Consider the following 24,781-nt stretch of genomic DNA (forward strand, 5'->3'; position numbering starts at 1 on the left):
TATGATTACAAATGTTTACTAAATAGCGCATCCAAAAAAGCTGGAGGGAGTACCCTGAAGTCATGAGCACCGTTGTTATAAGAAGGCTGGGATTTTACACAATTGCTTTGTCTTTCCTCTATTTTCCAAATTTCCCAGTCACTGCTTATTCTAGAATGTAAACACTGATTCATTGATGGGTGCTCCAATTAGGAAGCAGAGCCAACTGTCTCAGGAAAGTTAGATGGGAACGAAGTCACGGTGTCGTAACCACGTCCTTACAGGCACTGGTGATTACACAAAGACAACTGCTGTGTCGTGATCACAGACCCCCCCATCCCACACGCACCTGGGGAATCCACATCACATCCCCCATAGCCGGGACCACAAGGGGAGCTAATGCAAGAGGATGGCGGGTGGGGGGGTGGGCATGGCCCTTCCTAATGCTAGAAAAGAAGCTTAAAGCTCAGACTTCCAAAGAAGGATTTCTTCCAAGCGAAAGCAGAGCCTCCCACGGCCCCCACCCATGTGTGAGTTTGTGAACGTTTCCCTCTGATTGTGGGGTCCTGAAGTCACAGACTTCTGTGCTTTGTTCATCTGATCTCCATCCTCTCCCAACTGATCAGGGAATATGAGAAAGGGTCAAAGGTAAGAGGCGAAGGCCACAGACAGACACATCACGTGTCAAGGTCTTGGATGTGCACAGCCAGGGTAGGGAGATGGAAGACTTCACCGCCAAAGGGACAGCCATGACGCTGCAGGATTTGCCTGATAACTGACCTGAGTGCTGCAGTTACAGAGGGCGATAAGCTCATGTCAGTGTGCGTTATGGAAACGGGTCCCAAAGGGTGGGAGGCAAAAGAAGCCACGCTTTGCAAAGGTGATAGAGATGGTAGCAGGACCTTCAAAAGCACCATCCTCTTTCTCATCAAATACCTGCTATTAGCCTCCCCATACCAGGCTTGGGTGCTAGGAGCTATAGGCTAGGAAGGCAGAGAATCAGGAGGGAGGGGATGGTTTGAGGTTCTAGAACTGGCACTGGCCATCTTCCACAGGAGCAGGGCAAGTCAGGGCCGGGCGGAGGCAAGGCCAAAGCAGGGAAGGGCACAGCTTCCTGACTGAGGTGGAGGAGAACGGTGCCCACAGTTTGCAGGGGGAGTCAGCCTCCAGTGACAAGCCACTTACGGTAGTTGAGGCGGAGGGAACAGAACGTACACCAGGGGATTCATACCAAAAGTCTGGTCCATGTACCTAGATTTCTGCAAGATGTTAATGGATAACGTGATATTTTGAAGGGACCGAAGTCATTCTGTCGTTTGGGACACACTTTCGTGTGCCTGACGGACACGGGCTTTAATGAACATGGCAGATCTCTAAGTGGGGGACTCTGATGTGCAGCATTTCCCAAACTTATTTGAGAGTAGAACCCCATTTTCTTTTCTGAGGGTCATCTCATGGGACTGGTGTTCCATGGAACACACTTGGACAGACACAGGTCCAGAGAACCAACGATTGGGCCACAGCAACTCGGAGTTTCTCTGGGGACGATGTTGTTATCTCCTGCAATGATGTTGGCGAGAGATAAGGTGGCAGAGAGGGACATCAGGAGGTGGCCCAAAGGAGGGTGTGAGTGCACACGGAGATAACAGGGGTGAAATGGGCCCCGCACAGATGGTCGGATAAAAGGGACAATGGATGCTGTGAGTGGGAGGCACAGCACACAAAGGAAGCCCGAGAGAGGCCAAGGGGTGGCTGGGAATGGGGAGGAGGGCGGGCGGGGCTGGGAGGACGGGCTCCCTGCGGCACAGCACAGACCCCGTCACTCACTCACTCACTCACTCACGTGCACACACCCACAGCCAGAAGCTGCTGGGCTGCCCGGGGTTATTCCCAATGTGTGTTCCCATGGCAGCGTGGCTTTCCTTTACTGTGGCCACGCTGGGGGGACCAGCAGGGGAGGGCAGGCACAGCCAGCTGTTCTCTGCTCACCACCTTCCTGCAGTGCTTGCTTCTTAGCAAAAAACTTAACTGCTCCCCTGCCTTATTTAATGCTGGGCTTCCTTATTTTGTCTCATGTTGGTGTTTTGTCTTCTAAAAGCGAAAGGTACGAGGAGCTTTTTCGGTTTGGTTTCTGCTTTTCAGATGTAGCGAGTCATCTCCTGGTGCCGTCCGCGTCCTTCCCAGGCACAGAAGGACAATGTTCCCTAAGCCCAAATGCTCCTGGCACCAGGTGCAGAGGAATAAGACTCACCCCAGGCTCCTCGCCCGACATGAGCCCCCTCGGTCCTGCTCTGGGAAGCGTCTATCCCCCTGATTCCTTCCTGGCACCTTGCTTCTGTGTGTTCCATAAAGACAACTCCCTACACTTGGGAAGTGCTTCTAGGGCTGGCTGGGCCCTGCTCCAAGGCTCCAAGTGAATTCACGTGGGAAAAGATAAACAGTCAAGGAAGGGCCTCCAAGGCAAAGTCCAAACTGACATGGACCAGGATGGGACTCAGAAGCTATGCATTCAAGCCAGGAAGGCCTCCTGGAGGAGGCAAACAGGGACCTGACTTGGAAAGAAGAGGACAGGCTCAGACTGGCAGAAGGTATAGGGAAAGCACTGCAGGTAGAGGAAGCACCAGGCATGAGGGAAATGGGAGAATTAGCAGAACACCCAGGGGACAGGGAGATATCAAGTAAAACAGGCTCAGGGACATAAAGCAGAGGAGGAAAAGATGGGATTAACTACCTAGGGGGCTGTGGGCCATGTCCTTGGAGCCCAGATTATGGGCAGCAGCAGGAGGCCGAGGCCTGGCACTGCCCAGGGACCTCCAGGACGTCTATACCAGGTCTTCCCCCCACACCCAGCAAGTGCTCAGATCCAGGTTTACAGAGGCTTTGGAGATTGTCTTAGCGACAAGTCTGCCCACACTGAAACCACTGCCACACGATCCTGCGGACGGATCAGCCTGTGCTTCAACATCTGCAGTGACCTGGCTCCCTGAATACCACACGTACAATCACCTAACACCGACCGGGACAGGCAGCTTCCTGGCAACGCTCCTCTAACCGCAGCAGCAATAAGAAAACACCTGTGTTACCATTGCTGCCACTACTGTTACCACTGCTAAGCATAACAATGTGGGATGCCTGTAGAGCCTTCCAAAGGCTCACATACTCCCATCACGTACTCTGCCCTCACCTCCCACCCCGACACGGAATCACTGGACGTGCCTCCTCCCTCCGGGAAGGTGGGAGACACCTCCTGCTGGGCTGCTCCTCCCCTCTCTCCCTTCTCTCCATTCTGGCAGTCGCCCATCTGCAAGACCCGCAGCGCTGGAGGGGTGAATCCCTGCACCGTGGGACTGTACTGGCTCCTACCCTGTGACTCCACGGCCACTCCTTGCACATGACCAGGATCATCCACAAACAAAGGCTCAGTCCGTGACACTTAAGCATTTGCGCATGTTTCTTTAAATGTGATCCTTGGAGACTCACATTGCCATCCCCCCAGCCCCTGCCAGAGACGCTGATCCAGGAGCCTGTGTGAAGCCCTAGATCTGGCACTCAGAGCGGTGCTGGTGTACCTTGCGGTGTGGCTTCCATTACATCAGGAGTCACCGCACTTTTCTTAAAGGGCCAGACAGTAAATATGTTAGGCTCGTAGCCATCTGGGGTCTCCTGGAACTATTCAGCTCTGCGTTGCAGTGACAAAGCAGCCACGGACAATACTTGTAGTGGACTGAACAACGGTTCCCCAAACATATCAGGTCCTCATCCCTGGAAACTATAAACGTCACATTATTTGGAAAAAGCATCTTAGCAGATGTGATTAAGGATTTTGAGACTGGAAGGTTATCCTGGATTCTCTGAGTGGGCCCTATACGCAATCCCAAGAATCCTTACTCTGAGGCAGAGGGAGATTTGACACACACAGAATTGCAGAAGGCAATGTGGTGACAGAGGTAGAGATGGGAGAGATGCGGCCACAAGCCAAGGAAAGCTGACAGCCACCAGAAGCTGGAGGAGGCAAGGAACAACAAATTCTCCCCCAGGGCTTCTGCAGGGAGGAAGGCACTGCTGACAGCTTGATTTCCGCCCAGTAAACTGATTTTGAACTTCTGCCCTCCATCACTGTAGGAGAGTCCATTTTTGCTTTTGTAAACCTCCAACTTTGTGACCACTTGTTACGGCAGCAATGGGAAACTGATAAACAAGTTACACACATTCACATGGCTGCATTCCAATAATACCTTATTTACAAAAAAACAGGTGGCTGACATGTGACAAATTATAGGCTCTAGTTTGCTGACCCCTGAATCAGACATGAAAAGGTCTAGGTGCATAAATGGGGTTGGAGAGAGACGTCAGAAATAAATATTTGGAAGTCACTATTCAGAAAAATAAATAAATACAGACACGCACTTGAGTTCCCTTTACCAGGAAGGAGAAATAAGGAGTCCGAGAGTGTTTTAATATCCTGTCCCTGACCCACTCAGATATGAATCCCCCCCCCCCCCAAGTAAAATTTCTGGGAATTGTGAAGCGGACATTCCTGCAGGTACAGCGTGTCTCAGAGGGGCATCAGCGGCTCCTGCCGGGCCTGCTAAGCTGGCAGGGTGGGTGTATTGAGGTGTATGTGTGTGGGGGTGAGGGGTATGGCAGGGACACCACCTGTGGCTGTGAACGTCCCCGCTGGTACCAGAGCTCCTATCTCTGCAGAGAGGAAGCGGCTGCTCCGAGCAAAACTCCCACCCCCACTCTCTCTCACTAACACACAAAGAAGTGGGTGCCACACACGTGCACACACACACAACCTCTCAAGGCTCATTACACAGGAAAGTCCCACAGACACTCACCAGACACGAAGGCCACTTTTTCCTTTAGGATGGGAAGGACATCAGAAGCTTTCAAACCATCATTCCGAAAAGAACCTGTGGGATAACAAAACAGACGGAATCAGGGTGAAAGAGGTCAGAGAGCTGCATCCCTGGGGCCCACCCTCAGCCTCCCTGCCTCATCGTGGGCCAGACAGGTAGGCCTTCTTCAGGCCCTACAGCCAGCCCAATGGAACAGGAAAGAGTCCACCACAGAAAGAACACTTCCACACCATGACAGGCCACAGGGGTGACCAAGGGGGCAAGATCCTCCTGGTCCCTTTTAGGGAGAAAACAGTCCAAGTCACACCCCGCGCACATATACCGTGTTTCCCCCAAAATCAGACCTAACCAAAAAATAAGCCCTAGCATGGTTTTTCAGGATGACAGCCCCTGAACATAAGCCCTAATGCGTCTTTTGGAGCAAAAATTAATATAAGACCCGGTTTTACTTTTGGGGAAACATGGTAGGAAGCTCCCTGCCCTGGAGGCAACAACGGTACCCTGCTGCTGTGAACTGAAGACGGGGCTTGGTAAAAACTCACCTTTGTACGTCTAGTGCCTGGTACACAGTAAACACTCAGTAAATGTCTGTTGAACACATTCATTAATATAAAGATGGATCACAATGCCATAAATAATTCTTTTTGCCTTTCCTCTATGTGGCACAGCAATTGTTAGTCTGCAGTTTATAAATGGGAAAGAAACCCACAAGAATCCCCAAGTGAGAAGCAACACTGAATGCGATCCCTTCCTCCACTTTTCTCTCCTTCCTCTTCAGGGTCACCATCATCAGCCCACAACAAACTGGAGGTAGGACACACCAATTTCCTGGGAAGGAAATGTACTCCCTTTCTCAGCAACTCATTCTCTGCCTAACTCTCACTGCTCTGTTGGAAAGTCCTTTCTGGGGTCTAGTTGAATTCCTGTTAGGGGGTTAGAGGCAGAGGCCTGGGGCTCACACAGAATGGAAGATAACAATGTGCTCGGAGGGGCAAAGGACAACCCAGCCCGGGGTGAGATGCGTGGGAAGGGAGGACTCAGCTTCCACACACACACAAAACCCCACGCCAGCCCACTGTGTCCCTGTCGTTTAACCTGAATATGCCACAAGAACTCGCAGGGGAAGCCAGCCCACACTCAGATCTCTACTGGGTATCCCCACTGGGGACATGGCATAGATGGACCCCAGAAGAGATGTGGCTCTGTGTCAGCTCAGTGAGACAGAACCAGAGACCCCGGACACCCCTTCGAGAGCCTTTCTACACTTGGCTTACTCCCTTGCAGTACAAATGTGACAATCTACAGGGGGAGAAACGTGCTGGGCAGGACAGTGCCACTCAGGGCTGTCTCAATCGCGGCACGCTGACTATTTCAAGAGATCCAGAAATGTTGGGAATTTGGGTAACGACCCAGGATGAATGAAGATCACTGCTGAGTGAAGGGAAATGAGCCTGTTGCCCACTCAACCACAGAGAAGTGATGGGTCCCCAGAATGCCAGCTGCCATGGTCAGATGTCATACCCTAACCCAAAACACATTTCCTAAGTGTCTCTGATGAGTTCACCTATTTCTTCTTTTTCAGTTTTCACTAAATGAAGACAGTGAGCCTTTTTATTCACCAGTAGCTTCTCTGTACAAGTTGGTCCACAGGACCTGATGCTGGAGTGACCACTGCAAGGCTCACATCGAGAAGACCGCAGGCAATGGAAGAAAAAATGCCACCATCAAAATAAAGTTCTAACTATAAGCATTGTTTTGTACTTTCTGTCCTTTGTGTCTACAGATCTTTATGTTCTGACTTTATCTTCCAACACACAAAAGCTATTAAACCTCACTAGTAGAAACTAATTAGGATTAATAGAAATTACAAAGAGATACATAGGTTTGTTTTTTACCCTCATGCAAGTTTCAGCTTTCTTGGTAAGGAAGAGTCGTACCGGGCTTTACCAATGAAACAAGGATCCTTTACAATTAATATACGAATGGTTTATGTAAAGTGATGCTTCTGCATCAAAATAGCTTATTTTCATATATGAAATATCTTTCGTTACCTCAGTTTTAAGACATTCTCCTCCACATCACTACGCACATTATTCATTTCTATAAAAAAATTTTTTGATATAAAAATCTGAACTGCAGCCCTGTCTTCTTCCAGGTTATTTACAATTTCAAAGCTAGCAAGAACCAAACTAATGAGATTTTACTGGGTAACAAGAATCCGTGTAACCTCTTCTCTCTTAAACTCCTGCCCTATTTTCCCACTGCATGTCCTCTCCTCCCTCCTGTGTTAAAGTACACAACGCAGCCTGAATTTCACACACGCCCTAGACCTTAAGGAAGGGTCTGGAGTTTGCTATAGAAGCAAAATGTTCCCAATCCTTCTCCCTCTTTGCTCCCACCCGTGGAAAAGGAAGGGAGGTCTGTGTCTCATCCTTTGCACCCCACTCATCATGCCCACCACTTGTCTCTTCCAGACGAGAGACGGGGAGCCACGTGTCCACACCGCTGGCAATCCCGGGCTCCAGGAAATGTCGGTATCTTGGCTTGGGCTGCTCTACGATTCCTAGCGCTTCCTCTCCCCAGGCAAGTCTTCCCCCATCCACGTCAGCCCACCTCTGCCGTATCTGCCAGGCTGTACCCACCAAAGAAACCTAACGTGTCCAGATTTACCAAATCCTGATCTAGGGGATAATCCTTTCTAACAACACGAACAACATTTTTTCACATCACAAAAGGAGTTGCTCCAGGGTTTCTTTAAATACAATATGCCTTCCTGGTTTGAATGAGTTCTTCATTTGCCAAAAAAATTGAATTACAAATAACGTTTCAACAACATATGTATTATACCAAGCCAAGTAGAGCTCAACTAATTAGCAGCAGCTCAGAAGCGGGTGACTTTGCGTAGAACACCTATGTGCACTGGCTGAAGTCCCTAGGGCTCAGTTGCCCCAGGGCCCTTGTGAACCCAGCCGGCAGAATCTACTACCAATCAAGGGGAAGTTCATTCAACGCCAACTCAAACAGGACCAGGGAAATAGCAACATGTTTTCACTATCAGGTACATGTCTGGGCAGACTCATAGTGAATGTTCCATAAATAGTTGATGAAATGATAAATAAATGAATGAAATGCTAAGCCTTCCTAAAGTGACTTGCACAGGTCGGTGGCCTCATCTGTCACCCCATGTGCTGAACTGAGTGGCTGGTCTCTGAAGTGCCACTCAGCTCGAATAGTCTAAGACTTTTCAAACCTTTTTTTTTTTCTATTAAATTTATTGGGGTGACATTGGTTAATAAAATTATATAGGTTTCAAGTACACAATTTTATAATACATCATCATCTAGATATTGCATTGTGTGTTCACCATCCAAATTGAAATCTCCTTCCGTCACCATATATTTGACCCCTTTACCCTCTGGTAACCACTAAACGGTTGTCTTTGCCTGTCTCGTTTTTGTTTGTCTTGTTCATTTGTTCCTTTCAGTTTTATATCCCATATATGAGTGAAGTCATATGGTTCTCGACTTTTTCTGTCTGAATTATTTCACTTAGCATGATAATCTCAAGATCCATCCATGTTGTCGCAAATGGCACTATTTCATCTTTTCTTATGGCCGAGTAGTCTTCCACTGTGTATACAGACCACATCTTTTTTATCTAGTCACCTATCGAAGGATACTTTGGTTGTTTCCATGTCCCGGCCACTATGGATACTGCTACAGTGAACCTAGAGGTACATATGCATCTTTACAGATGTTTTTATACTTTTGGGGTAGATACCCATTAAAAGGATTGCTGGGTCATGTGGTAATTCTATTCTTAGTGTTTTTGAGGAATCTCCATACTGCGTTCCATAGCGGCTGCACCAATTTACATTCCCACCAGCAGTGTATGAGGGTTCCTTTTTCTCCACAGCCTCTCCAACACTTGCTATAACCTGTCTTGTTGAAAATAGCCATTCTAACAGGTGTGAAGTGGTATCTGATCAAATCTTTTCTTCGTATTTACTGGCTTTTAAGATCCTCAGATTCTGAAATCAATATGCTTTGAAAGGAAGTACCGGGAACAAATTCCCTAGGGAGAGTCAATGTACTTCGGGAAGACAAAACAACTCTTCCCTGGCCTCCCAGCTCCTTCCGTCCCAGGAATCAGCTGAGGGAGTGAGATGCACATGGCCCATCACCCTATTTTGCAGGCAGCCCAAGTTACCAAAAGGGGAGACTAGTGATGGAAGAACTTCTGTGAGGAAGAACTTGTACTGCAAGTGCAGTCTCCGATACAAGGCATGTTCGATAGCACTATTCGATTATAAACTCTAGATTAACCATATACCAGCTTCCACCTCTAAAAGTACAGCCTGTTGACACAGTAGGCACCTTGCTACCTCTAAAGAAAGCCTGAGAACAAATAAAAGCCCCTACACCATTGGAGTTAATGCAAGAGAAAAGAAAAGGAAAAAAACCCAACAACCCAAAGGGCACCGTCACGGAGCTGCTCCGCTGTGAGTGCTGTGCTTTCTCTTACGGACAAAGGCGCTCCCCTGGCAGGCAGTGCCCATCTTACCCGCTCCACGTCCTGCTGCTGGCACGATTACAAGCCTGCTGTTCCTATTAATTAGCAAAGTTGAAATGCTCTACGTCTCTTAGGGAAGTAAAAATGACCAGCACCGTCTCCCCAGGACTTCCAGCATGGGTCTTCTCCCAGCCCCACTTCCGCCTCCTCCTTGCTCCCAAGGTGTTACGCTTACATTGCCACTGCCTGTTTTCCTCACACTCTCCTAGTCACCCGTCCCCAGGCTGGGAAACGCCCAGCGTCCTTCCTCTGGCTCCCAGCCTATCTGTGGCCACAGCAGGACTGGCCCTTTGTGTCACAGTCCCTATCCATGGTGTCATGGCTCTGGGATGGCAGTGGGTGCCCCCCAGGCAGCTGGGGACCTCGTGCTCCATGTTGCCTTCCTTCAGAAAGCAATCCTGATTTCAATAAGAAACAGACAACTAAGCGTTAAGCCTTTGGAGGTGCAAGCTGCCAGGGTACCCATGGATTGCTCCTTACTGCCTTTGGTTCTTAGTCACACCCCTTTAATTTGCACTTATTTAGACGTTACTGTGTAAGTATGCTAACATTGCTTTAGTGGGCCTGCACCCTGTTTCACCGCTGAGATGCCAAATTTCCCAATGCTCAGGAGTCTGCCTCCTTTTTCCACTCCATCCTGGTGGTGTCCAGCATGGGAGCCTGGATCACGGGGGCACTGAAACACTGACCGATCTGCTGCACAACAGAGATCTACTTACAACTGAGTGCCAAGAGCTTGTTAGCCCGGACTGCGGTTTGGGCATGACTTGGACAGTCTGCTCCTTCTACATTCATTCTTTCATCAATTCTTTATTGAGCACCTATTAAGGGTTAGGCCTCACGTTAGGCTGTGGCGATACTAAGACAAATAAAGAATGGACCCTGCTCTCCAGGGGGCTTCCACACAAAGAGAGACAAGAGTGTGTAGAAAGGATAATGAGCTCTTATCAGAGATGGGAAATCACCCATATAGCGCGCAAGGGCGCTCAAAAGAAAGACTTCCTAAAGGCAAGTCCCGAGGCCTTGCTATTCACAGTAATACGCATCGCCCACCAGCGAGAACTTTGCTAGGAACGCAGCATCTCGGGCCCTCCCCAGACCCACAGTGTCAGGACCAGCGTTTTAATAAGAGACCCAGGGAATCCGTGTGCACGTCACTGTGGGGAAGTGCTGTACACGAAAGTCTTTCTTCCTATTCTAGAGTTGCCCCAGAGGCAGAGACAGATAAAAGCACCCTTTAGTCTCATCTAAACAGAACCTCATCTGAACAAAATCTGGTCCAGGGCTGATTATCACGCCTCCCATCTTCACCATGGATGCAGCCATTACCCTGTAACCCATCACTCAGATTCAGCTCCGGAATAAAACGGCTACCTGCGACATAGATACCGTCCCCTTCCAGGGCACTGAGACTGGGCCGTGTCTTGTTTTTTGGCAGTAGGAATGTTTATGAATAATACCTATCTACACTGCTCAGAATTTTGGTAGCTTCAACCACTCTTTTCTGCATCAAACATTTTAATTTCCCAACAAATCTTCCACCTCCCCCAACCCCCAGAGCCCTGCCTTCCTCACTGCTCTCAGTACCATAAATACTGTCACTGATCATTTTCACAGAGCAAGATGCCACCTCTGAGCTGGCCCTGGAGGGCAGGGGGCCAGTGGGTTCATGCCTCTTCTTCACGCCTGCGTTCCCACCCATGGGTCCCAAGCCCTGCACGCTGAGCGACACTGAAAGGGAAACAGAGGAAGTCGAGGTGCCCCCACCCCAGGGAGGTCTACATTCGATGATAACTCAGTGCCCGCCTCAGGCAATTCTGTCCTTGGAGGGGAGACCCAGTTGCTGCCCTCTGACAGTTTCCAGCCTCACAGGAGACTGAGCGCCCATTTCCCCTGACACCAGGTCGTTACCATGCTCTGTATAAAAAACAACGTAAGATGCTAAGATTCTGATAAAGACCCGCCCATCTTGCCCTCAACCTGGCTGCCCTGTACCCCCTGAATCCCGACTGTTGGTGCCATCATCCACTGAATTAACTAAACAGAAACCCAGGTGGCACCTAGACTTTTCCTCTCCTACCTCCCAAATAGCGATTCGGTTACTCAGTTCTGTTAATTCTACCTCTTAAATCTCTCTCTAATCCATCATTTCCTCTGTGCTGTTTCCCTGACTTAAGTCAGGTTGTGGTGTCCCTGGTTGTAACTTATACTCTAGCACCCCTGAAAAGCATTTCTGTGTTTTCATTCTGCTCCCCACAAACTGATCCTGACACGCTGAGGGTAGGACCACATCTTACTTGTTTTCCTACCTCAACACCTAGTGCAGTGCCTGTCACACAAAAGCGGCCCAAGAAATATTAAACTGAACCTGAGCACGCCCAGATCCTAAGAAGATGGGGACCCAGAGGGGTGAGCTGGAAGCGATTCATCAGGGCAACTCCCCCGAGGAGATGATCTTTGAGCCAGGTTTTGAATAAAGTACGTGCCATGGCCTGGTGCTCTGGTGGGAAGCAGAGCATGCCAAGGCAGAGAAGAAGGGGCAAGCAAGCTGTGTGCCAGAGATGGAGAGAGCGCACTGGCTGAACAGGAAAACGGTTAGGGGGTGATGGGAAGGAGGGCATGGCTGCGGTGGGTGGGCTCTGTGATCTCATTCTGAACCTGATCTCGCAGCAGTGTGGGCTCCAGGCTAGGCGACAGCAAAGATACGGCTGCAGACGCCTTTGGAAGCTCAGAGAGCTCGGACTGCCTCAGCAAGGGTCAGAGCTAGGTGGGATCTGGCTGGTCCCAGGGAAAGGCTGGGGCTCCAGGGCAGAGCTGGACCCAAGCTCCACAGCACATTCTCCTTTATCTTCAAGGAGATGGAAGAGGATGGGAAACATGATCCATGCTGAGGCAGATGGTGGAACGTGGGGGCAGGGAACACTGGAACTTGGTCTGTTTTTGTCTTCTCCCTAAGTTCCAAGAGAGGCAGGAAGAAGGTTCGTCTGTGAGGTACCTCCTGAGAGCCTGCCAGGAGAGTTTATGTGAGACCCTGTGAAGATGCAACGTGGGCCTGCATCATAAAGCAAAGAGATGTGAAGTCCTGTCTGTATAGGGAGCAGATGGGCAAAGCCCTTGGGGAAAGACACTGTCAGTGCAACTGGGGACAGTCGGGAACCTATCGGTGGGTACAGGCGATGATTTTCATCCCCTCACTGTCCCATCTCTCCTCCCCACCCTTTCCTACATTAACATAAGAGAAGGAGAGAGAGGGTAAGAGTAAGAGGAAAAAGGGTAAGAGCAAGAGAGAAAGAGCTGGAGAGAAAGACACACACACACACACACACACACACACACACACACACACACACACACACACAGATGAAGGTTAATGTCTTGTCTCCTCTTTATAGATACTAACGAGCTACCGAGGAAACCGCCTGTTGGAAGACTCCTTCAGCGACTACAAATCCCAGTACGCTCCTTGCAGTTCTCGTTAAAACAACTACCACGGAGGCAGGAAGTGTGCATTGAGAGGAAGGAGTAAATCTGGCGGAGAAAGAGCTTGGGCAGCAGAACACACGGCCCAGGGTGGCGATCCACCTGCCTCTTCTAACCTGGGGACCCACCCGCCCACGGTGAGGCCAGCTCCTGCCGTTGTCCCTCACCACTGACACCACAAGTGTCAAAGCCTCCTCCTTGCTTAAATGGGCTGAAGCCATGAAAAGGGACAGTGTGGTGGAGCTCTCCCCGATGGCCTTGGGCCACGGGACTTCTAAGAGAAGGATAGTCATGATCCTCAACTAACCTTATTTCAATGCAGAAGGGGAGAGGGAAAAACAAAACAAAACACAGCAAGGGCTCCTCTTTGGCAATTGCTAATACTACGCTTTCCTAAGCAAACAGAAAAGACCTCATGCAACGTGAGGCAATCGCCAGAGACGTGATATAACAGCCAGTCGAATAGTTTTTACACTTGGGAGAAGCAATGTCTACCATCTCTCAACCTTGACAGGCATTTGAACGTCGCTGGTCACACTGTCTCCTGCCCTGCACCACAGTGAGTGGTGTACCTTCCCTGGGAGGCTTCCCTGGCCCCCCACCCCGGGCTGCACGGGTTCCTCCTTCTCTGTACATCCCATGGCGAGCACCTCACTGCCGTGCCATCTCCACTGCTGCATCTGGTCCCCTCTCTGCAGGCGGGGACGGGTGGTGATCTCCGTATGTCCAGTGCCTACAAACAGCTAGTGCTTAATGAGGGAACCCCGGGACTGACTCTCAGTCATCTACAAGGACAGGGCACCTTCCACAACAAAGACGCTTAATAATTGCGGTGCCTCTCCCTCCCCGCGTCCCTCTCAGCTGCCTATTTCTTACCCCGTCTCCATCTTTCTCTTTCTCACACTCCCAGATGAACTCTAATTGTGGCCAATTTCAATATTAACTTTCTAAAGTCAATATTAGATATAAAGTCCTAGCTAATGGGCGACTTTTAAAGAGCAGAAATTTGTAACACTTACCATTGCTAAATTAACTCCATTAAAGATCGCTAATAATTAGCACTTTAAACATGTGGGTAACACCTCTCTAAGCCCAGCTAATGAGCAAACTGTTTCTGTTTAGTCTTCACAAGATTTTATATTAGCTCGAGTTGAGACCTCAGCTGCAATACACACATCCTCCCTCCTTCCTTCCCTCCCTCCCCGGAGAAGCCGACATCACTCAGTGTACTCTAGACACAAGAAAATAACCGCTTCGGAAGTGATTATATCTGCCCATCACTTTTTTTAACCAATTCTGTGCTAACTGACCCCGTTACTTAAAGTGCTCATCCCTCACAGATGGTGGTGATGGTGGGAGATTTATTGTCTTTTTGTTATGTTGAGCGTTACTCTTGGATGGCTCCATGAGGTAACACAGAACATTAGCCAGAGACGAATTAGTCAGTCATGAATATGAACCGACTGTCGGACGTTAGCAGTGTATTTGCTTTTATATTGAGAGAGAATTAAAAGGTACGCAGAGGTGCAAGGTATGTGCTGCAGAAGTTCAGACACACGTCTCACTCCTTGGGACCCTCATTATCCATCAGCTCCCCGCCCTCTTCCCCAGTGTGTCTATCTCTGATAGTATTGTAACTGAGTTTAATTTAATCAGGGCATAATGACTTTCAAGCTAAAACTGTTGATTGGAAAAGCCAGCTTTGGCCTCTGTCATTGTGACAAGCACTCTGGCAGTCATCCAAACATGAAATGGCCCAGCATCTCCCCACTGCCTCGTCCCTCTCCCCGTTTCCTATGGCCTGAAATTCAGGGGTAGGTGGCATACAGCGGCAGCAGCAGCTGACTGCAGAGCTCAGAGCAGGAGACCCTCACAAGCAGCGCCTGGAGCACTCCCTCTCACCTCTGCTCCCACCTCATGTTTTCTGATTCCACCGCTGTGCCATTCCTACCCGTCTCACTACCATGCCCATTGGTGGGAGCGACATACCAGGCACAACCTGGACACAGGCCCACCACAGACATGGAATGACGAGGGCCAAAGGAATAACTAGAACTGCAGCCCAGCAGGCAAGAAGGGCCACACCCAAAGGTCATATTAGTGAACAAACTTTAACAAACCAAATGAAAGCACCTTCTCCCATTTCAAGGACATGCGTGCTGCTGTCCTTGGTCCTGAGCTAGTTGTGTCGTTATTACTTGGAGTGGCTGCTGTCCAGCCTGTCCTGGGATACATGGAACCAAATGAGAAAGAGGCAGGCGTGAAAGAGCCATTAAGATAGATCAAGGAGATAAACAAATGGGAAGAAGTGTTGAAGGGATATAGGCATGGAAAGACTACTGGAGAAAATAAAAACATTTGTCCTGGTGTTGTTTTCAAGTAATTTCAGTAACCAAGAAAGAAAGGTCTGTGCACATCACACACACACACACACACACACACACACACACACACACACCCCATAGAAATCAGACAGCATGAACTCTGTATGGCTCCCAATACTATATTTAAGTTTTTTAATAAACTGGCTGACCATATCTGAGGTGGACGGGTTGTTCGTGGAAACATCCCTAGAGTTTTAAGGAATTTCTTAGTCTCTCCTTAGATTATTATCAGGTATCTAAACATTGCCCAATTCAGCTCAATAAATATCTGCTGAACACCTATACGTGCCAGGTAAAGTTCCAGTCACTGGAGGCACAATGATTTAAAAATGTAGAATTTCTGACCTGAAGGGACTTTTGGTTTAGGGAGAGAATCAGATATATCAACATGTAATTTTAATATCATGTAAGAAACATGATGACAGAGGTACATACGTACAAGAAAATCCCAAAGGGATAATAAAACTTGAGCTCTAAAAAAAGTGTCTAAAAAGTGAAAGAACAGTAACTAGAGAAATGGCAGAGTTATAGGACTGTCAGCAAGGTCTTGGACTGGACAGGATGGTGGTGAAGACTGAAGTCCCTCTGGTGGGTTTAGGGGAACAGACAAGAGAAGCTAGGTCCTGGTGGTTTTTCTCCCCCCCGACCCAGACCCTCACCAGAGTAACAGATGATGAGTTTCATGTTTGCCAGAGATAAGCAACCAAGTCTCCTGCAGACCCGGCATAACCAGGAGCCAGCCTAAGCTAGGAAACTACCAAGATCAGAGGACAGTCTAACTCGTGGTGCTGCGGTTTCTCTGGAAACAAGCATAACAACGTCAAGCGCTAAATAGGAAACCAGGGGTAAACCAATATCTCATGAAGCTAGAATCCTTCTCCAGAATTACGGAAAAGAAGGGGCTGTGAGGTGTCTGCCAATGGTTGCCTAGGTAACTCTCAGCTCTGCTCACCAGAGGACGTCTAAGCCACACATTCCAGGAGTACTTGGTAACCCGAGGCAGGCTTCCTAACCCTGCCTCAAAAATGTGTGTGGTTGGGGAGGGCCATGATTCTCATGAAACCGCAGGCAAATTATTGCATATATGACCATATGTGCCTATTTTTCTGAGAAAAGAATCTGTGTAATTCTAGTTTTCATCAGATTTTGAAAGGGGTCGATGGCTCCCTAAATGGCCGGGAACCACTGGTGGAAGGCAAAGTCAAAATGAGACCCGATAATGTATCTCAAGTTTTAACCACTAGATCCTATCACCCACTATCTGCCTCACTCATGGCCCAGTTTCTAACACTCGTGGTTTAGCGTGGACCCAATACTGTGGTTGGGCTGGCAGAGAAAGTAACTAGAGAAATAATTTAGATTCCTTAGCTTGAATAAAAGGAAGCTGAGACAGCTGGTGGGAGGGGAAGGTGGCCGACAGGATCCTCTAAGGATAAACTTAATCAGAGGTGGTTCTCCCTCCTGGGGTTCCTGAGGGCCTGGGGCACTGAGGTTAAACATGAAATGAACTTTATAGATGCACGGCAGTACATCTTTCTAGAAGTCTTCCAAACTGATGGCTCCCCTGGTCTCTAACCCCTGCTAGCAGAATGCCTCTGCAACCTTATTTAACAAGATCCCTTGGAGGCTGGATCAGGGCAGGATAAGGAGTGGGTTCTCAGGTGCTCCTTCTCAGGCAGCCACAGTGGGCATGCCTGGCCACTATGTGCTCAACGAGCTATTTTCTGCATGGCATGGCAAGCTCCCCCAGGGCAGCACATCCTAAGAGACAGCCCTGAGTAAAGCACTTACCAGGTGTGTGCCCTTGAACAACCGGCTTAACCTCTCTGGGTCTCTGCTGCCCATCAGAGATAAGAACACTTACTTCATAGGTGATGATTAAAGGAGAACATTTATTTGAAGGTACCAGACACATAGCTGAGGCTAAGTTAACGTAACACTCCTCTCTTCCCTGTTCATCTTGGTAGCCTTAGTATGGGGCATGGCACGTTGTATTAGGTTGGTGCAAAAGTAACTGAGGTTTTTGCAATTATTTTTAACCTTTTAAACCACAATTACTTTTGCACCAACCTAATACCGTGTTTTCCCGAAAATAAGACCTAGCAGGACAATCAACCCTAATGCGTCTTTTGGAGCAAAAATTAATATAAGACCTGGTATTATATTATATTATATTATATTATATTATATTATATTATATTATATTATATTATATTACATTACATTATATAAGATCCGGTCTTATAGTAAAATAAGACCGGGTCTTATATTAATTTTTGCTCCAAAAGACACATTAGAGCTGATTGTCCGGCTGGGTCTTCTTTTCCGGGCAACATGGTAGACACTCAATAATAAGCGTTGATTATGTGAATAAACAAATACATGAGTGAGTGAACAAGTAAGTGACTGGAGTAAATTCAGAAAACAAGAGCTAAAAACTGCCTCCTCAGCTTCCCACCACACACCTGTAAGCCACGTTGCTCACACTTATCTGAGTGGTCCCTCTGAATGTTGTGGTTCCTGTCTCCTATCCAACCTGGGCTATTTGGCAAGCACTCTGACCACTCCTGTACCTCTAGCCAGGTTCCCCAGATGCAAAGGAAAGCCTCCTGTCCCCAAAGAGAGACCAGCTACTGCCTGAGCTTACTGAGCACATGCCCCCCCGCCCCATGTCCATGGGCACCCCTCTCACGCTAATCTCGGGACTGGTGCCTACAGCGCGCATGCCACCTTCCTTCTTCCCAGGCTCCTCTTCCCCACTACTGCTTTGAGGCTGGCTTCCAGACAAAGGTGTACAGGTCCAGGTGGCGTTTCTGAGAAGTACCCCTACTGAGAATGCATCCCGATAGCAGGACCACCATCTGAGATGAGGTAACCCCAACATCTACCTGGAGGCAAAACCTTCAGAGCCCCATGAGGAGCCCAGCTTCTTGCGGGGAGAAAGAACAAGAGGCCCGAGCAGAGTCCATGCCCTGTGAGTCCTTTCCTTGGTTGGCCCTGAGCTGTCAAGCCATTGTGACTGGGGAGTTCCCACAGGAAGAAAGGCTGAAGGATTTGTGGAGCTGGGTGTGCAGGCACCAGGGAGTGGCCAATACAAACCCAGGGGAGTCACAGCCTCAAATCCTCCTGCTCCATAAAACAAATGGCCCCAAGCTGCTAAATTCTCTGCCCCGTGCTCTCTGAAACTATTTGCTCATTAATTCTCCAATATTTAGAATTTTCTCCAGTAATCTGAGCCAAATACCTCCAGATGGCTGGAATCCCTGGGCCTCTGCTGCTCTTCCAGCTGCTTAAAGAAGAGGAGACCTTGCCATGACCGGGCAGTCATGAGGTTGCCATGCCCATGGATGAAAGTGCACATGTACTCACAGCACAGCCTATATGCTCAAGACTAGACGAATGTGAAGGTAGACAGTAAAGGTGTCTGTTATGGTCTGTGCTATTGAAATATCACACCACCCTAAATGTTCCACCACAGGTGATGGGTAAGATAATCCCCGATATATTCACTCTACGTGGCCATTAAATATGACACTGTATGAGAATAATTAATGCCATGGGAAATTGCATGGTACATTGTTAGGTAAGAAAAATAGATTATTTGTCCTGGTGTTTTCACATGCACGACCTTATTCCATTATTATACACGCTGGGGTGTGTGTGGGTGTGTGAGTGTGAGTGTGTGTACGTATGAAAACCACATACATACACGCACGCAGTGGTTACCTCTGGAAAATGGGATTATGGCTGATGTTGTGAATGTTTCTTGAATGTTTTTCACTGTCCAATTTTTCTTATTTATTCTTGAAATAATTAGAGAAAGGCAAATTCCCTCCTTTGTATATCAACCTTTCAAAAACAGGATCTTTGCGTAATATTCATGCACTTAAAAAGTTTAATAATTAGGTTGTTATGCTACCATCTGCAAAGAACATTTTAAAAGCAAACTTATTTAAAGTTTAGGACCACTGTGTTAATGCAGCTGTTCACTCTGTAATGTGATTACATGGCAAGTAAAAAATGGCCACCATTCATCACAGAAAATTGTCTTAGGGCTAAAAGAACTGAAGTCCAAAAGAGCTGTAAAAAGAAAATTAATTTTTCATTAAATGTCATTTAAAGATTTGCCATGTATGCAAATAGGGTTTACCTCAGGAATGCAAGCCATTATAGAAGATTCAAGAAAAATAAAATTGAAATAAAATCAATATGTTATTGGATTAAGAAGCTAAATATTATAGCGGATATCTGTTGAATGAATCTCTAAGTACCTGTTATGTGCCAAAGGGATTTTAAACTAGACTTCCATTTCGAGGGATAAATGGATGAAAGTAATTAAACATTTTTTTTGGAAAGAAGATGAGTAATGAGTTGGGCTTACCCTACTAGATATTAAAAAACATAATTTTAAACTACATTATTAAAAGGCAGAACAGACACAAGAATTAACATACAAATGAATGGTGCCTAATTTACAGATCTAGTACAGATCTGCCATATTTAAGAATTTAATATATGACAAGGGAAGATTCTAACGCAATGGGGAAAAGACAAATTATTCAATAAATGGCACTGGCAAAAATGGACTATTTGGAAAAAAAGAAATCAAGTTAATACTCATATCTTCATACCATCCACCAAAATAAATTTTAGACAGATTAGAAACTTAATCTTAAAAATGACATATAAAAAAACACCCAAAGAGAAAATATGGGTGAGTAGTTAATTGATCCTCAAATGAGAAAGAGCTCTGTAGGCATGAAAGCTCTGAAAGAAATTGGAAAGGAAAATATGGATAGCTTTGTCTGTGGAAAATTGTAAACTACACATCAGAGTATAAACAAAATTTAGAATATAAATGATGAGCTGGGAAACATATTTACAACAAAATCTGACAAAGGATGGATAGTATTCCCTTTATAAAACAGGCAAAGAATATAAATATACATTTCCAAAAAAAAAGGAGAAATGGCTAATAAACATAAGACAAAGTAGTCAACCTAATTAGTAGTCAAGGGAATGCAAACTAAACAATGAGACATTTTAAAATCCATTAAATTTGCAGAGATTTTGAAAAGGCAGCCATCCTCGGCGCTGAGGAGGGATCAGTGTGAGCCCACCTGCCCACACCCCTGCTAGTACAAGGAAAGTGGTACAACCTTTCCAGAAAGCAGTTTGATAAGATGAAGCATGAATAATAATATGATGCATAAACAGTGACGTAGGCATTCCCCTTCTGGATGTCTAGCTCAGGAACTAAGAAAAAATATGAACAAATATTTGAGGACAACGGGTTTCAAGCAGCACTTTTTATTGTGGTCCCAAACTGCAAACAAACTAAATGTCCAACAGAAGGGGACGAGTTAGATAAATTTGAGACAGCTATAAATGGAACACCAATCAGCCGTTAGAATTTTTATTTTTAAGTAATTTATAATTTCATGGAAGAATGCTCAAAATACATAAAGTAAAAATGAGGACACTAATGATACATGTACTACATATGTTAGGTTGAATCATATGAAAGGAGTGAGACTCAGGTAGTCTTTTACCTTCAGAAATAGCAATTTGGTATGATCTCAAATACGAATATATTTCTTGGTTGTGGGATTATGGAGATACGAGGTCAGACAATTAAGTATGCGAACTCATCTAGAAAAAGTGCTACATACCTCATTGCTGAATGTCACTATGGTTACCTTCGAAGCACTCCCCTTGGGAAGCTATGCACTGATGCCAGCACCTAGTCCACCCTTCAAAGCAATTTTGGAACTCTTTTTCTGGAATGGCCATCAGAGCTGTTATCGTATTACCCTTGATGTCCTGAATATCATTAAAATGTCTCCTTTCAATATTTCCTTTATCTTCGGATAAGAAAGAAGTCATTGGGGGCCAGATTAGGTGAGTAGGGAGGGCGTTCCAATACAGTAATTTGTTTACCGGCTAAAAGCTCCTTCACAGACAGTGCCGTGTAAGCTGTTTGTGATGCAAGAGCCATGAATCTTTGGTGAAAAGTTCAGGTCGTCTAACTTTTTCCCGCAGCCTTTTCAGCACTTCCAAATAGTAAACTTGGTTAACTGTTTGTCCAGTTGGTACAAATTCATAATGAATAATCCCTCTGATATCAAAACAGGTTAGCAACATCATTGCAACAAGTTTGTGAACTTCATTGTCAGACCTTTGTATTTCATTTCTTTATAGTTTTTTTTATAGTTTTCAAACTTTCTACAATGAATATCTATTAAAATTTTAAAGTTGTGCAATTATGTAAAGACGTATGATGAAACACCCAAGACTCAAATCTGTATTAAACCACCTCTCAGTCTTCTCAGGTCTAGATTTTACAGTCCTCTGCCTCTTTGATCTCTTTTTCCCCCCTTCTTCCACCTCCCCCCCACCCCGCCCCACTCCGGTTCAAGCCGTTGTTTCTTAGTCTAGTTGTGCAGGACACAGCTCCCTGGCCCATTCCACTCACGCTGGCCGCCGACCACTCCTGGCAGCACATGGTAGCGCACGGCAGCACTCAGTGGTCCACAGCAGCTCACGCCAACCTCTGGCTGCTCACAGCAGCCCATTTCCAGGGAGCGCCATCGTTCACAATCTTAGCTGTAGAGGGCGCAGTTCACAGGCCCATGTGGGAATTGAAACGGTGACCTCGGTGGCGGCGTTAGGAGCATGGTGCTCCAACCACCTGAGCCACCAGGCTGGCCCCTCTTTGATCTCTTAATCTCCATGTTCTTCATCTTTGTCTCTTCTTTCATTTATTTGCATGTTCTATAATTTGCTCCTTGGAATTAATCCCCAGAATAAGAAGCAGGACCCTATAAAGGATCTGACCTGGGCTGTCAGTCCTGCTTCCTCCAGGAAGCCTTCCCAGACCAGGCAGGAGAGATTTTTATGACCCAGGAACAGCCACTACAGAAGTACTACAGTCAGTGTAAATATCATGGAAGGGGAAGGCTGGCAGCCTCCTCGTTGGGCATTTTCCCCACTCATGTCACCGCCACTCCTCTAAAGCTGGGACTGAGGTTCCTACCCTGTCCTGCGGTGGGCTCACAGGTGAAAGATAAAGGCCCACAGGCTTGGGAGAAGGCAGCCAGCAGCTCACCTAGACCAGCATGTGGTGAGAACTAGCCCCAGTCAGTGGGCCTGGCGTGTTATTGTCTCCACGTTCCTGCTGGATGTCTGCTGGGGTCCTCATCCACATGAGGACTCCTAGGTGTTGGTGACATGTCCTCTCCCAGGACTTTTTGACTGTGCTACTCATGGGGAGGCAGAAAAATACACTAGACTTGGAGTCAGATAACCTGGGTTCAACTCATATCAACTTAGCAACTTTTGGGAGGCTCCATACCCTCTCTGCCCTCAATTTCCTCCAGTGGATTTGTCAAAACCACCCTGATAAGGATTAAATAAATTCAATTCCAGGTAAAGCGGTTGCCAAGCTGCAAAGACCCATACAAAAGTAAGGTATTAACTATAATGTCTGTATTGAAGCCTTTTTGCAGAAGCCATTACAGGTTTTATGCCTTTCTGATCTTGAAGCCTGTGCTTTTAGGCTCTAGCTACAGCCCTCCCACCACCACCAACACCATCATCACCACCAGCATCAGGGTACTGGTGACCATGATCACAGAAAGCCTGGGTCAGCCCAGCTCTACCTGCACTGCCCTAGTGTCTCGGGCCTGAGGCCATAAATGTGCTGGTTGTAAGCTTGAACTCTTGGCAGGAATTAGTTTACAGGGCAAGTATGACGCTAGATTCTGGGTAACGGCTATGTTCCCATTTGGGGAACACAGGAATATGGTTCCCAATGTGGGCTAAGGATTGTGTCGAAACAACCAAGTGCACTTCCCTGCATTCCTACGTGTGTCATTGTCTCAGCACACCCATTAGGACATGGAGACGAATGAAACCTGGGAAAACGCACTCAGTTCTTCCTGAAATGCCAGCCCCAGCAGTCCTGCCACCTCTGCAAAACCCTTTCTCTTCTGACAACTAAATGCATCCTTGCGACTCCTATGATGCATACTGAGATGGATTGCCATCCAGAAATGGGGCCAGGGCCTCCACCCCCCAAATCTTCACCCGCCTCCCAACGTAAAACATACTTTCCCGTCACTTCTTTCTCCCACTGCTCTCATTCATAAAGAACTTCTAAACGTGCCCAGTGACTTTACAAACAGCCCAGGCCAGTGAGCTGAGCAGAGACAACCACCTCCCTTCTCCTCAGATCACTGGACAACATGCGCCCCTTCCTAGAGGGCCCATCAGGGCCAAAATAAAGCAGAACCCAGTGGGACACCAGAGCTAGAAAGTCCTTGCAGAGCTGCTAGTCCTTCAATTACAGGAAGGGAAACTGAGATCCAATGAGGGGAAGGGACTCAAGACCTCATGATGAGAAACCCAACCAAGTGTTCTCTGCTCCACACCAATGGCCTGCAGAGTACCCCCACTGGAGATGCAGTCATATTAAAATGCAAGGATGGGTAGATGACAGCTTAGAACTTTGCTATCCAACACAGTAGCCACTGGATATAGGAGGCCACTTAAATTTCAGTTAATAAAAATTAAAACTTCACCTCCTTAGTCACATTTGTCACACTTGAAGTCATTAATGGCTATCATCTGGGAGAGACAGAGAACTTTACCATCACTGCAGAAAAGTCCTATCGACAATGCTAATCATTTGGACAGATAGATATCCTACAATGGCTGAGTTCCTTGAGGGCAGGGTCTATGGCAAGTGCTCCTTTGGAATGTACAGGGAATGTTCTTCATACCCCATAACCAACACTGATTGAGTAAAAGAACAATCCTTGATACAACCAGTAAGGGGCTCAGTCAGCAAGGACCCAGAGTCCACGCAACACAGATATGCCACCCAGGGGAGCCACAGAAATGGCCATCCTTGGTCTAAGCACGTGAGCAGAGAAAAAAAAAACAACTAACTTCTGTTTCCTCACCTCATTCTTTTTCAAAAAGCATCACTATTCATTTTGAAATCTGATCAAATTCTCCAACAGTAACCAAAGCTTTCAGTTCCTACCTGCCAAGCCTCCTGTAGATGTCTTTGAGCCTCTGCCACTTGGGGAGGCAGCTGTGCTGGAAGGCCAAGAAGCCCGAATGAGAAGGGAAATCCTCAGGTCCCCTAAAGGTAAACAACCTTCACAAAGCTAGGAGACTCGGCGTTTTCAGGAGACAGTTGGAAAACTTGCATGTGTGCTCTCACTTTGTAGTGTCCAATCACCCTCTATCAAAGCACCAAAAAGCTGACTGGGCATACCGGAAACCAGGCTGCCACACTATAGCGAGAAGCCAATCTGCCCAACAGCTTTCACAGCCCACAGCCCAAGACTTGGCAAGGCGAGAAGTCACTCAAAAGACTGGGTGAACATCCTGTCAGGGAAAAAGCCACTTTGCAAACAGATTTGAATTGTTCTGCTCTATTCAAACATTTGAGTAAGAATATTCCTGCCAATAAAAAATGAGTATTAGAAATTT

The 24,781-nt window shown here is 47.1% G+C and overlaps 1 protein-coding gene across 22 annotated transcripts in view; it reads right to left on the reverse strand.

Annotated features, from left to right (window-relative positions):
- KALRN (kalirin RhoGEF kinase) overlaps positions 1-24,781 on the reverse strand; it is a 617,732-nt gene that overhangs the window by 430,351 nt on the left and 162,600 nt on the right. For all 22 annotated transcript variants that reach the window (XM_019738972.2, XM_019738955.2, XM_019738953.2 and 19 more), the window contains exon 2: positions 4,821-4,895. In XM_019738972.2, the coding sequence (XP_019594531.2) occupies positions 4,821-4,895 (75 nt within the window). The remainder of the gene's footprint in view (positions 1-4,820; positions 4,896-24,781) is intronic.

Source organism: Rhinolophus sinicus, linkage group LG01, assembly GCF_036562045.2.
Source record: "Rhinolophus sinicus isolate RSC01 linkage group LG01, ASM3656204v1, whole genome shotgun sequence".
NCBI lineage: Eukaryota > Metazoa > Chordata > Mammalia > Chiroptera > Rhinolophidae > Rhinolophus > Rhinolophus sinicus.